The following is a 12002-nucleotide window of genomic DNA, read 5'->3' on the forward strand; positions in this document are numbered from 1 at the left end:
AAATAGGTCACATGAATCACCCATTTCTCTCCATTGTAGAGGAAGATAAATTCTACCTAGTATATGTTCAGGAATTTGTATTTTTTTTTTAATCTAAATTTGGATTAATAAATAAGACACTCTTCTCTTATTCTCTGTGTGAATGTGGTATAAGCAGCAGTGACCCAGCCACAGTCCTATACCTGCCTCATGATACTGAAGGAGTCTTATAGGGAAAGATTCTCTTAAGACATTGCAAGAGCCCTCTGTAAGGGAGGCTGTGAGGAAGTACAAGGTGTGTGGTTTATGTGCCTGAGTTCTTTCCCTTGTCTGCCCTTTGGCTGCCAGAAGAGAGGCAAAAGGGAAAGGCTGCTATGATGCACCCTGCCTTTGCAGGACGCTGGCAGAAATGCTGCCTTGGTTGGACGTGGTCTGGCACTAGTTCAAAACCACCATGGCAAAATTATGAATGCCAGCAGAAGAATTGAGGGCTTGTTAGTTTTATGCAAATCCTGGAATTCCTGTAGCTTCTGTCATGTATTTGAAAATGCACAATGTAAAAGGACACAGAAAGTAGAACAGAGCAGCAAAGTGGATCTCCATGGGTTATCTTCATTCAACTAATGCAGCCTATCTGAATGCAATAATTATGTCATTAATACCATAACAAAAGATTGCAGAGGCCATGTATAGAGAACACAAATTAAATCAATGTGCAGTGTGTGTTTGGTAGAGTCTTGTAACACTGATAGTTAATGATAAAAGAAAAGCCAAGAAGTGTAAATTAAATGTTCAGAGTTTACTTGGTTGTTTTGTATCTGTCCATCTGCCAGTCCTTCAGAAATTTCCATGTAGAAGTGAAGTAGACTTTAATTTTAAGTTCATTTAAGATAGTGTCTTATCTATATGAGTCAGTTTTGTGGTTCCTTTGGATGCACCTTGTAAGAAAAAACTTCAGTAAATTTTGAAAACGGAGCTGTTTTCCACAGCAAAGTTTAGAGAATATAGGTAAGCAGCAAGGACAATTTAGATCAAGCTGTGTGTGCTGTGCTGGTGGCCTCAATACAGTTGAACTGCTTTAGTGATTTCTGTTTTCCGTGCAAGGAATTCCTCGCACACAGGGCTCTGTCCATGTCTCGTGACCCGGAGCGTGCGTGTGCTGTGCTGGGCAGTGCTGACACGCTCTGTGCTCCTGCTGTGTGCCTGCATCTCCCTGGGTCCGGGCCTGAAACGCGTCTGCTTCTGATTCCACAGCCTGGGTAAGCTGCACAAAGGCTGAGCACTGAGCCAGCACCGTGCTCAGCAGCTCACAGCTTGGATCTTTCTGTTGTACTCTGGGTAATTCATGCCCAAGACGGTCTGTGGGCTACAGGCAGCTGGGCTCTGCTGGGTACTGCAGAGCAGAAACTCACACAGGGAAATGCAGAAGGGCAGTTTCTGTGCCTCAGCCCCTCACCTGTGCCAGCCCCTGTATTCCTGCTGCATCACAGGCTTTGTACCAACACCACTCCTGGGTGTGCACAGGGTACCTGTGGGGAAAAACAGCAGTAACATGATACATCATTCTCAATGTGTAAACAACATGTAAAAAATCTGATTGCTTGTCTTGCTGAATCTTAATGTTCAAAAGAAGGCATTCTTTTATAGCCAAGTTTCTTTTAGAATGACAAAATACTTGTGGCAAGTTACTGGAGCCAGGTTTGTACAGTGACATGGTAGTCCAGGCAGAGTTTTTGAGGAAAGTTTTCTTCCCCAGTATGATATGGTTATAAGGGTTTGCCAAAACACTTTGGAATCATTCTAATTCATGCAGAGCTTAAAAGGTAGTTTTATTAACATTTTTCATCCTTTTCAGATATTTATTAAGTTAACACTTCTTACACTTACTTATTTGTAAGCACAGCACCAACCCTGTTTACTATAGCAACAGAACTTCAATAAACTTTATGTTTATTTAAAAAAAAAACCAGCAAAACTAACATAGAAGTGCTGTGCTGAACCATACATTGAATTCAAACCTTTCACGTTTCATGAGAGTTTTGCAAATGCTATCATATTGGAAATCAGGCCTGGGTGACTGTCAATGTCTGTAGTTTCAAATAGGCTGAAAATACTCCAGAGAGGGAACCTAAATACAAAATATAGGTGTATATCCTGATTCTTACATTTTCTTCCCAAAGATCGTGGATTTGTCAACATGTAACAGTATAAGACTTTACCACCCCATAGCTGTAAATAATGAGACACTGATCAAGCAACTTTCTCCTTCCTCCACCCCTTGCTGTGGGTTGCCACTTTGTCAGAAGTGACTTCTACACAAGCAGCGTGCTTTGTGTGTAAGGTCTGACTGGTCCTACTTTGTTCCCATGCCCATTGTTTTCCCAGCAATAATTTTTCCTTTTTTCAGAAAGAAAAGCACCAGTGAGTTACAAAATGAAAAATGAAAACAGAAATCCAGCTTCTTACAGTTCAAAAAACCCCAACAACATTGAGCAAGTAGCAGCAGAGTGGAGGAGCTCAGCTGGCTTATCTGACAGTAGCCATTTGCTTTAATGCAAGACATGTTTCTTTTGTCCATGTGCAGTGAGTATCCTCTAGAATGGATATGAAAAGTAATAGGGAATTGTATGATTTAATGGTGACCCTCGGTGCCATGCTTTGAACAGACCTATGATGTCTGTGTTGTCAGCTGTGGAGTGGGGCTCTCTTCAGTCATCAAAGCGTTTTAGCGCAGTTTACAGTCTGTTGTTTACGTTGTTGGCCAGTACTTTACTCTCCTGAATACAGTTTAACTATTCCGCCGCCCCTGTGATGAGTATTCTTTTCGGCAGCAGCAGTCCTCACAGCCTTGGAACATTGTTTTTGGACACAAACATACACAAGTTATTAGAACACAAGATCAAAGGAGGTGTCCCACTGTCTTCCTTTCAATGCTCCCATTGTGTTTGTATGCTGAAGCCTGCTAGAGAGTTAGAACCAGAGAAGGGGGAAAGGGGGGGAGGAAACCTTTGTACAAAGGTACTTGTCACTGAGAGAAGCCCATAAAAGATGATGTGAGAAAAGACACCAGGTGGAGTATAAACCACCCTTATTGTTAAGAAATGCAAATAAAAATCCTCTCCTATATTAAAACTTTTTTACTTGTCATTTCTTAGATGCTAAAGGAAAGATTCTGATTATTGAAGTCATGGCAGTACTTTCTACTTTGCTTTTTTTTCTTTTTATGTGTAGTACACTACACATGATGTGGAAAAAAGTTTTTTTTCCTCTTTCTCTGCATATTTCTACAATTGTTAGCAAATTTCATCTCAGCAAAATATCCACTGGAAAAAGAAAAATCAGAAAAATCACACTTTAAAATATCTCAATGATTCCCTTCTATGGGAGACATCCATAGTTTTTGATTAGTAAATAAAGTGTAAGTTCATTTTATTTGGATAGGAACAGTATTTTCCTTGGGGAAATGATGACAGAAAAAATCCTGCTAATCTTATATGATCTTTGAATTTCTTCTGGAGAATCTGCAATCAGATTCCAAGCAAACAGATTCTAGATCCAACACCCACTAAAATATACTGAAAAAGCCAATTGCTTCTAAATTGCTGAAAAAGCCCTGGCCCAGGTTCCTCAGCTATAGAGAGATACATGGTAGAAGGAGTCTCACTAGTTGTAGGCAGCATCAACTGACTTTTTTACCTTTCTACTTTTCTGGTGAGCTGAAATTTGGATTACTGAGTTAGCTATGCAAAGGTTTTTGAGAGAGAACTTGCAGGACATAACAGGTGACAATTAGGAATTCACAAATCAAAGCATTTCTAAACTCAGGCCTTCACTGAAGGCAGTTGCTGATGAGGACTTTCAGAGTAATAGATGGAGAAAACAAAAACTAACCTAGCATGAACCTTTATACTCACCATCATCGTGGATTCTTCTGTTTTAGGACTTCTAAGACTCATTTCCCTGAATACAATGGAAAGAAGAGGTGGTACCACCTGAAAACTAATATTTTAGTGGGGGCAGTACAAAGGACTACTGGGTGTCTACTGGCGGTTGTGGAAAACAGCTCATCTACCAAATCAGCACTTGTCACCCTGAACTACCAGCCCTTAAACTCAACATCCATCTCTATCTGATGAGTGTTCTTGGCTCTGAAGAGAAGTGAAAGAGAAATTACTTAATCATGGAAACTATATCCAGTGGAATATGGAGACACAGTGGTCTTACAGTCTGGGACTACAAAGTTTGCCAGGGTTTTCTCCACTCTTCACAGGCTCTCAGAAGATTTATAGGAGTAACCTTGAAGAAGGCCTGGAAAAATTTCTCATGGTACCTGAGCATGTGCAATATTTGGCAGGTGATGTAGTGAATGTGCTCATTTGTGATAGACATCTTTCTGCTGCACAGACACTGTTTGAACTTGCTGATCAGTCTTTCTTCCCCCTCTAGGGTCAGGGCAGTTGCTGACATCCAAGAAAAACCCAAGGAAAACCTGTGAAGCAAGTATGTTTGGAGTTGAAAGGATGCCACAGTGCAGACTCATGCCAAAGCTTTGAGGCAATAAGCAAAGGCTGCAAAGCTGCTAAAGCCAGGAGGTGCTAACATGCCTGATTGCAAAAAAGCCTAAGGCAAAAGTGCTGAAAAAACTGCCAAGACCAGAGGTACAAGGACAAAGGCCCAAAAGCTAGAACACTGTCTGGTGACAGGCATCTGATTTATGTGTTGGGAATGAGCAGGCAAAGCACTCATGTGGTCACCAAACCAAAATTTAAATGTTCATAAAACGGTTTGTGGCCCTAAATGCATCAGCAGGGTAGTGATTGAGGCAACTGTTGGAGAGGGATCATTGCTGTGGGCAATTCTTTGTTGATGGACTAAAAGGGATTTGGTTGGAACGTGGTTGAAATGGAGGCTGAGTGTGGTTTGTGACCATCTGTGATTCTCAGTGATGAGGTTAAAAATTATGTATCAGCTGGATCCTGGAAATATTAAGAGCTTACATATGATCCATTGTCACTGTCAATGCTGCTGAGAGCATATATATGTTTTTCCTTCACAACTGAGCAACATTTTCTTAAAACACTTCTGTTCAATATGGATTGTTTAATGCAGAGGAGGAACCACACAGTTTCCACTTTACTGCTTCTGTGTGCCTTTGGTTTTGGTTTTTTTTTTAAGAATTACATGGGGCTTTTCAACTTTAAAAAACACGTATCAACCCTCACTTACTCTGGAGGTGGTGTAGCATGACCAGCATGCCACTTCCAGGTGGAAGAGAACAGCACCCACCTGAGACTGTGGGAGGCCAATACCAGCCTTCTTTAATCTCCAGCTGGAGGGAACATGGCAGGAGAGCGCAAGAAAAGGAAGGAGATAAAGCAGAAGAACTGGAAAGCAGTATCTTACCACTACCCAGACAGGAAAATCAGTGTGGTGCTTTCATCTATCAGGTAACTCTTGCTATTGCAACTATTGTAATTAATTTTGCTATGCTATTGAATATTGACAATGAATTCCTAGAATGGTCTTATTCACTTGCTCCTTGGCTAAGAAGCACTTCATATCATCAACTGCTTTATAGTATAGCAAGGTTCAAAAGGGTTTTCCATCTTCTGAAGAAGTGGAGTGTAGTCAGCCCTAATGAAAGGGCAATGAATAATACTCTATCTCATAGCTTTCGAACTTTGAGAATTCCACTGAGGTCACTGGGTTGGAGATCCTTTAATCATTAGTACTGTTCTGTGAATGGTGTACTTGACTCTCATATTTCACTAGACGTCACTACTTAACACACTTCTGGCCCCATGGAAAATCTTTGTATGCCTTGAGGTCCCTGTAGTTTAGTCCCTGAGAACCCTGAGGTTCCTGTTTAGTTGTTATACCATGCTAAATTCTCCTGAAATCAACTGGAATTTGATGTCTGAGCAAAACCATGCTGAGAATCACAAGATTTGTCACTTTGAGAGTAGCTAAAACTTTCTCCCAGGTGGAGGAAGAATTAGCTGCAGTTGTGATTCATACCCAGAGTAACATCACCAGCTTTTTATTGTGTTAGTCCTGTGCCCAAGCAAGTCATGAACCCATTGTACATGGAGTCAGCTACTGACATTTGGGATTCTTTCGTCAGATTTGCTCTCCTGTGTTGGTTCTGCAGGGTATGTCATCGACTGCAATGAGAAAGGGCTTGCTCTAAACTCTAACAAATGTTGCGTATGCGAAGGCAGTTGTGCACAAGAGTGGCTGTGTTCTGAACACGAGTTCCTCAACACAAGTGGACCTCTGTAATCTGCTGTGAAAGAAAGCCAGGGCTTCTTCCCCTGCCCACTTCAGCAGACCTGCTGAACTTGAGACATTTCTAAGGCCTTGTTTTATTGAGCTGAATGTGAGCACCATCTCACAAGATGAATGGATAGGCCCATCCCATTTGGGGTCACTTATGCTAAGCTGTTCTCTATTTCTCATAAACAGTGAAGATAAGTGATATTCCAAATAAAATTGCTGATGAAGTTTTAAAGGGTACTTGTGCTTATGCCAACCTGAGGTATTAGGATTTAGAATTTCTTCATATGAATCAGAAAATTTTTACAAGTTTTCACAGTTCAAGTGAAGCTCATGCTCCCATGAACCTGCTCCATCTAAATTATTTTCTTTCCCTCTTTGACCTCCCCAAAACAAGAGATAATCTTCAGAGGAACAAACATGTCACCAAAATACTCAATATAAAAAATGGGCCAAACAAATTATTAAAATACATAAAAAAGAAATTCACAAAAAATGCATGTTATTAGCTATTTGACAAGCAATGATGCTGTTGCAATGGCTGCATTTCACAATGCAAGGGTTTTCTTTTCTAGACAGATAAATAGTTGGAATAATGTGAGAAACGACTTTGCAATCATCCAAAGAACAATTTGGGTTGAAACGGTTCATTTAATGGCATTGCATTGGCTGTGCTGTGCAGTTGTTTCATACCAGACCTTCACCACATCCATGTGCTTTGGAATTCCTTCTAAAAATGAGCTCCAAGCCTGACCCTCCTCTCCCGGTCCCAATTCCCTGCAGAAGTGTTACTACATATGCTTTGAATCTTTTTTTCAGATGAGCTCCCAAGTCTAACTCCTTCCTCCCTGTGCTTGAAACATATGGATTTGAAAGCACAGATGTGGCCTTGAAGTTTTTTGGACCAGGCCCATCTGGGTCAAACCCTACATAGTTTGACTAGTAGTTTCTTGAGTTAAATTCTCAGAAGTCTTCATTTTTTCTTGTTCTGAATCTACTACGTACTCCCTTTTATCTCTCCTAGCTGAACTACAAGGATCTCCAGGGAGATGTGATTTTCATAAACAGAAATATAATGACCAGCCAGAGGAAGAAAGCAAATTTTTAATGACTGTGAGAACTATCTTTATGAAAGAGCAAGTTTTCTTTTAGTTTATGCTCTATGTAAAACCCACACCATTCATAATTTGGAGAAGCAGGGGAGATTCTTTGTAAATCTCATCTACTTAACTACTAATGAAAAAAAGCTGAGAGAGACTGTCCTCCTGCTGCCAACATTTTGAATCACTGAGAAAGGGTTCCGGACCTGACCCCGAGAGCTGCATTTTGGCATTAACAGTGACTTCATTAGGACCACTTGTGTGCGAAGGGATGCCCGTGAAAAACAATTTGCACGACTAAGTCAGCAGAACAACTGCTTTTCCAGACACGCTGGCTTCCTCCGCGATCCAGATCGGCGGAGCGGGGAGCGGAGGGGCTCAGCAGCGCACGGGTGCGGGAGGCGGCGTGCGGGGTGCCCGGAGCCCCGCGGGCGGCGGCGCGGCCCGAGCGGAGCCCGGGGCCGGCCCGTGCGGGGTCCGGCCGCTGCTCGGGGGCGCGGCCCGCGGGGCTCGGCGGCTGCAGAGGGCGGCGCTGGCGGCGGGGCCGGGCCGGGCCGGGCCGGGCCGGGCCGGGCCGGGCCGGGCCGGGCCGGGGGGCAGCGGGCGCCTTGTCCGCCCGGCGCCCCCGGGGCTGCGCGGAGCCGGGCCGGCCCCGCCGCCCGTGCCTGGCTGGAAGTGAAACGCGCCCCGGCTGCTCCTTTTTCTTTTTTCTTCTTCTTCTTTTTTTTTTTTTTTTTTTTCCCCTTTTTCCTTTTTGAGCCTCCAAAAGGCTCACTCGCCCCTTTCATCTGCCGCCGCGGCCCAATGGGAAGGCGGAGGCTGCCTGCAAGTGGTCTAATCTCAATGAGGTGTCAATCATGTTCCCCGGTGGGTGAAGTAAGGTCTTTTGTAACCGCCTCTGTCTTTGGGAAAGAGAGGAGAGAGGAGGAAGGCTGGAGCGGAGAGGGGGACGCCGGACCGTGCTGCAGGAGAGGAGCTGAGATTTGAGCTCGCTCGTGTGTTAGCAGGGAGAAGCGGAGCACATGGATTTCTGAACACGCTGGGATTTTATATATCTACAAAAAATAACAACAAGCGAACCTGACCCTCCTGAAAACAGTCAAATGAATCGTAATTGCAGATCAATGCAGAGAGATGGGGAAACTTCATTCGAAACATGGTTAGTTCCTTTCACTTGCTACTTCCTTAGCCCCTTCCCTTTATTCGGATTTTACTCGGTTTGTTGCTGTGATTTTATACTGGTGTCTAACGATCTTCCTTTATTATTTCCCTCACACACTTTCCTCCGGATCTGCCTAGCTGCCGTTTGTAAACCCAGAGAAAGTCCAGAAGGTAGGGATGGCTCCTCACTGTTAGTAACTTTGAACGCCTTCCCCCGGTCCGGCCGGCTGCCCCCGGCCCCCTGCCCTCTCCCCTCAACTTTCCGCCGCGCTTTGCTCTCTGCGCGGCCGCCCCGGTGCCAGCCCCGCTGCCAGCCCCAGCCCCGCTGCCAGCCCCGGTGCCAGCCCCAGCCCTGCTGCCAGTCCGGGCCCCAGCCCCGGTGCCAGTCCCGGCCCTGGCCCCAGCCCCAGCCCGGGATGGCCGCGGGGGTCGGGCGGGCTCTGCGGGCGGCTCAGCGGCGGCATTGTCTCCTCTTTTCTAGGTGATAGTTTTGCGGTGAACGCCTCTCTGGCTCGCAGAGGGCTGGAGGACTGGATGGTGAAGCAGAAATACTCCGGGGGCAGCAGCAGCGGCGGCAGCAGCTCGGGACTCCAGCACGGCTGCCAGCACCGCGCCGTGTGCAGGCTCTCCAGCGCCAGGGTATGTCAGCTTCCTCGCTGCCCCCCCGCCCCTTCCCTTTGAAATACTGAAAGGCAAAAGCTCTTTCTACATCCCTCTTTCCCTCCCAAGGGGCGGTTGTGCAAAGGAAGGTTTTCTTTGCCCTAATGTTGCTCCGAGGCGCTGCCCCGTGGGTGGTTTCCTTCAGTCCTTTGATGAAGTTAGAAGCTGCAGAGCAAACTTGGTGAGGTACAAAAGCCAGAGGAGTAAGGGAACCTGACTGCTGGTGTCTGGGCAGTAAGATTAGAACAAAACCTTTCACAAACAGGAACAAACAATATCTGGGGAAAGCCCAGTACCCAGCCAGTGTGCGATAGCTTGTGAGCCCTGATTAGTGCACAAGTTTGCCTGTGACATTTTGGCAGTCAAGGAGAAGTCCCCGAAGAGTTACTGTTATTTATTTGCTCTTTGCTAATAACGTGAGGCTGACTTTCCCCACCAGAGTTACTGTGCCAGTTGCTTGTCCCGGCTGTTTCACTGGTCACTTTCCACCCCTTCTCTTCCCTTCAGTCCTCCCTGTAAAGCTGGGCTGGAGGAAACATTTCAGTTGCCGTTTTCTTTTATTTATTTTTAATGTTGTCTCTTTAAACAAAGAGGCATGATGGGAGGTAAACAGACTTAACATTACTTAGATATGGTCCTCATAGTGTTTCAGGGTGTGATCCAGAGCTTATTGATGTTTACTGAAAGACTTCCATTGACTTTGGATCAAGCCCTGTAAGTTTCATCACTGGAAAGGTAACCTGAGAGATGGGGAGATTGGAATCTGTGCTTCCCAGCAAGCAGTGTGGCTTTGAAAGCACAGGCAGAGCCAGGGCCACCAAACCTCCTGCAGGCTCTTTGCTTTGTCAGCTACCAGTTGTATTGTCAGAAGCCTGGACTTCTTGTGTCTCAGGAAAAATTCACTTGCAAGTCAAGAATGCTTCATTTTAGGTGGGATGTGTAAGTGAGTAGAAGATGTGTAGTATGGGAAAAGCTAATGATGACATTTCATATTCCACCAGTATTGTATTTTGAGGAACATTAATTGTGTGAGAGTCACTAGAAGTAAAGACAAAGGGGTAAGATATTGATTTGTTTTAACTGATGAATATAATCACCTTCAACTTGCAGGTATGATTGGTTGAAGTGATATTTATTGTGCTTTACTAGGAAACAATATGTTCAAAGAAAGAAGTTCTCATTAACAAGAGTATGTACTATGATACAGATGCAAAGAGTAAGAGCACCTGTTTTTAATTATTTTCGAATTATCCCAGTTTTTGTAAGTCATGTTTTTTACATATGTTCTACCTTTCACATGTATGTTTTCTAGAAAAGAAGCCCAACTCATCAAACTAAACAAAGATTTAATATAAAGAGTTAAAGCTGAAAACTTTGACTTTAGTTTGTGAAATGTATTTTCTTCCACAAGGGTGATTTGCTTTCTGAAAAGAAGAAAATATATTTTGTCAAAGGTCCTTTCTATTCACAACCCTCTTGAGTTGGTGAGGTCTGCTCAGCTGGAATGGCAGTAGAACAGTATTTCCCCTCTCAAGAGGAAGTCCTCCTCTTGATGGCTCAGCAATTAGCAAGCCATTAACTAAATATTAGTCTGCAGTTTTAGTACATTATAAAACTGTAAATAGGTTTAAGTGTGTTAAAAAGCACTGTTCCCATGAGGCCTTTTACTGTCATCCTTATTGAGATGTTTCTGAATGTTCAAAAATATTTGCCATTTATTGCCTAATGTATAGGTAGTATCTGTGTGCGTGTATAGCCTGCTTGTTGATTTAGTTTAATTGTCATCCTGTCACAGGCACACTGAGACAGCTACATTAAAGTTCCTTTAAAATACGAACTTTTGGAATATGGAAGGATGCGTTTCTAATCCTACATTGGAACCAGATGTGCCATATGTACAGTCATTTTGACAAGGATTACGGAGTCACAGCTATTGACTCCATAACTGAGACTGCATGGCTGCTTCTCTTCTGAGATCTCTTTGATCTCTTGTATAATTATACCAAGATACAAAGGGAATTGTAGCCTAACCTCTTGGTTCTTTGGTCTCCTCAAGATGTACAAATAGTAGTTTCTTCTGCTAGTGGTTAGTCACGGGGTCGTGTGGGACAGTGGTGTAGTCCCCAATAGTGTACTAGTGTTGCACTTTAATATACCTTACTGCGCTTGAATCTTCTCCTTACTGCTTCAAAATTCATCTTAAAATGTTCAATAAGCTTACAAGGCGCTGTGGAATGGTACGGTTTTATTGTGTCACAGCTGAAGCTGTGACTTCTCAGCAAAACATATTTTTTCCCCCCAAAATAGATCCCAAATTACCGTGTTTGTGACTTATGGCAGAAAGGGCTAGATCAGACACTGATGAAAATACCTGCATACAGAAACATACAGCTGTGTTAAAAAAATAATGGTCCTAGAAATAACTTTCCTAGTAGGAATTCTTAACCAGAGCTTTGTTGATGATGGTTTTGTTAGAATGTAGGGCCTGAATTTGGTGAAATTCAGTTTACTTTCAAAGAGCTGTTGATGGGAGAGGAGAGCACCTAGTCTGAAGAACTCCCAAGACTGAAAATTCAAAATTTGAATAATTTAATCAAAACTTGGATGTGATAGTACAGTTTGATTTATTTTACTGTCTGCAAGCCAAAAGTCCTGTCTTGGTTGTAGGTGGAAGGCTGTTTCTCTCAAGAACAGACAGTGAATTGTTCTGCTAAAGTTAGTCATCCAGGGGAGATGACACTGAAGTTCAGGCAATTCATGCAGCATTTTACAAGAGGAATGAGTAACTAATACAGGAAAGCAGTAAAGTTTCATTTGGAGTCCTCT

The 12002-nt window shown here is 43.5% G+C and overlaps 1 protein-coding gene across 1 annotated transcript in view; it reads left to right on the top strand.

Annotated features, from left to right (window-relative positions):
- The first annotated feature begins 7649 nt into the window (after nucleotides 1-7649).
- The window catches only part of NKD1 (NKD inhibitor of WNT signaling pathway 1), a 107300-nt gene continuing 102947 nt past the window's right edge, over nucleotides 7650-12002 (top strand). Inside the window, exons 1-4 of the mRNA XM_059481778.1 lie at nucleotides 7650-7747; nucleotides 8360-8514; nucleotides 8655-8687; nucleotides 8998-9155. Of these exons, the coding sequence (XP_059337761.1) occupies nucleotides 8490-8514; nucleotides 8655-8687; nucleotides 8998-9155 (216 nt within the window). The 5' untranslated portion in view covers nucleotides 7650-7747; nucleotides 8360-8489. The remainder of the gene's footprint in view (nucleotides 7748-8359; nucleotides 8515-8654; nucleotides 8688-8997; nucleotides 9156-12002) is intronic.

This window comes from Ammospiza nelsoni, chromosome 13 (assembly GCF_027579445.1).
Source record: "Ammospiza nelsoni isolate bAmmNel1 chromosome 13, bAmmNel1.pri, whole genome shotgun sequence".
NCBI classification, from domain to species: Eukaryota; Metazoa; Chordata; class Aves; order Passeriformes; family Passerellidae; genus Ammospiza; species Ammospiza nelsoni.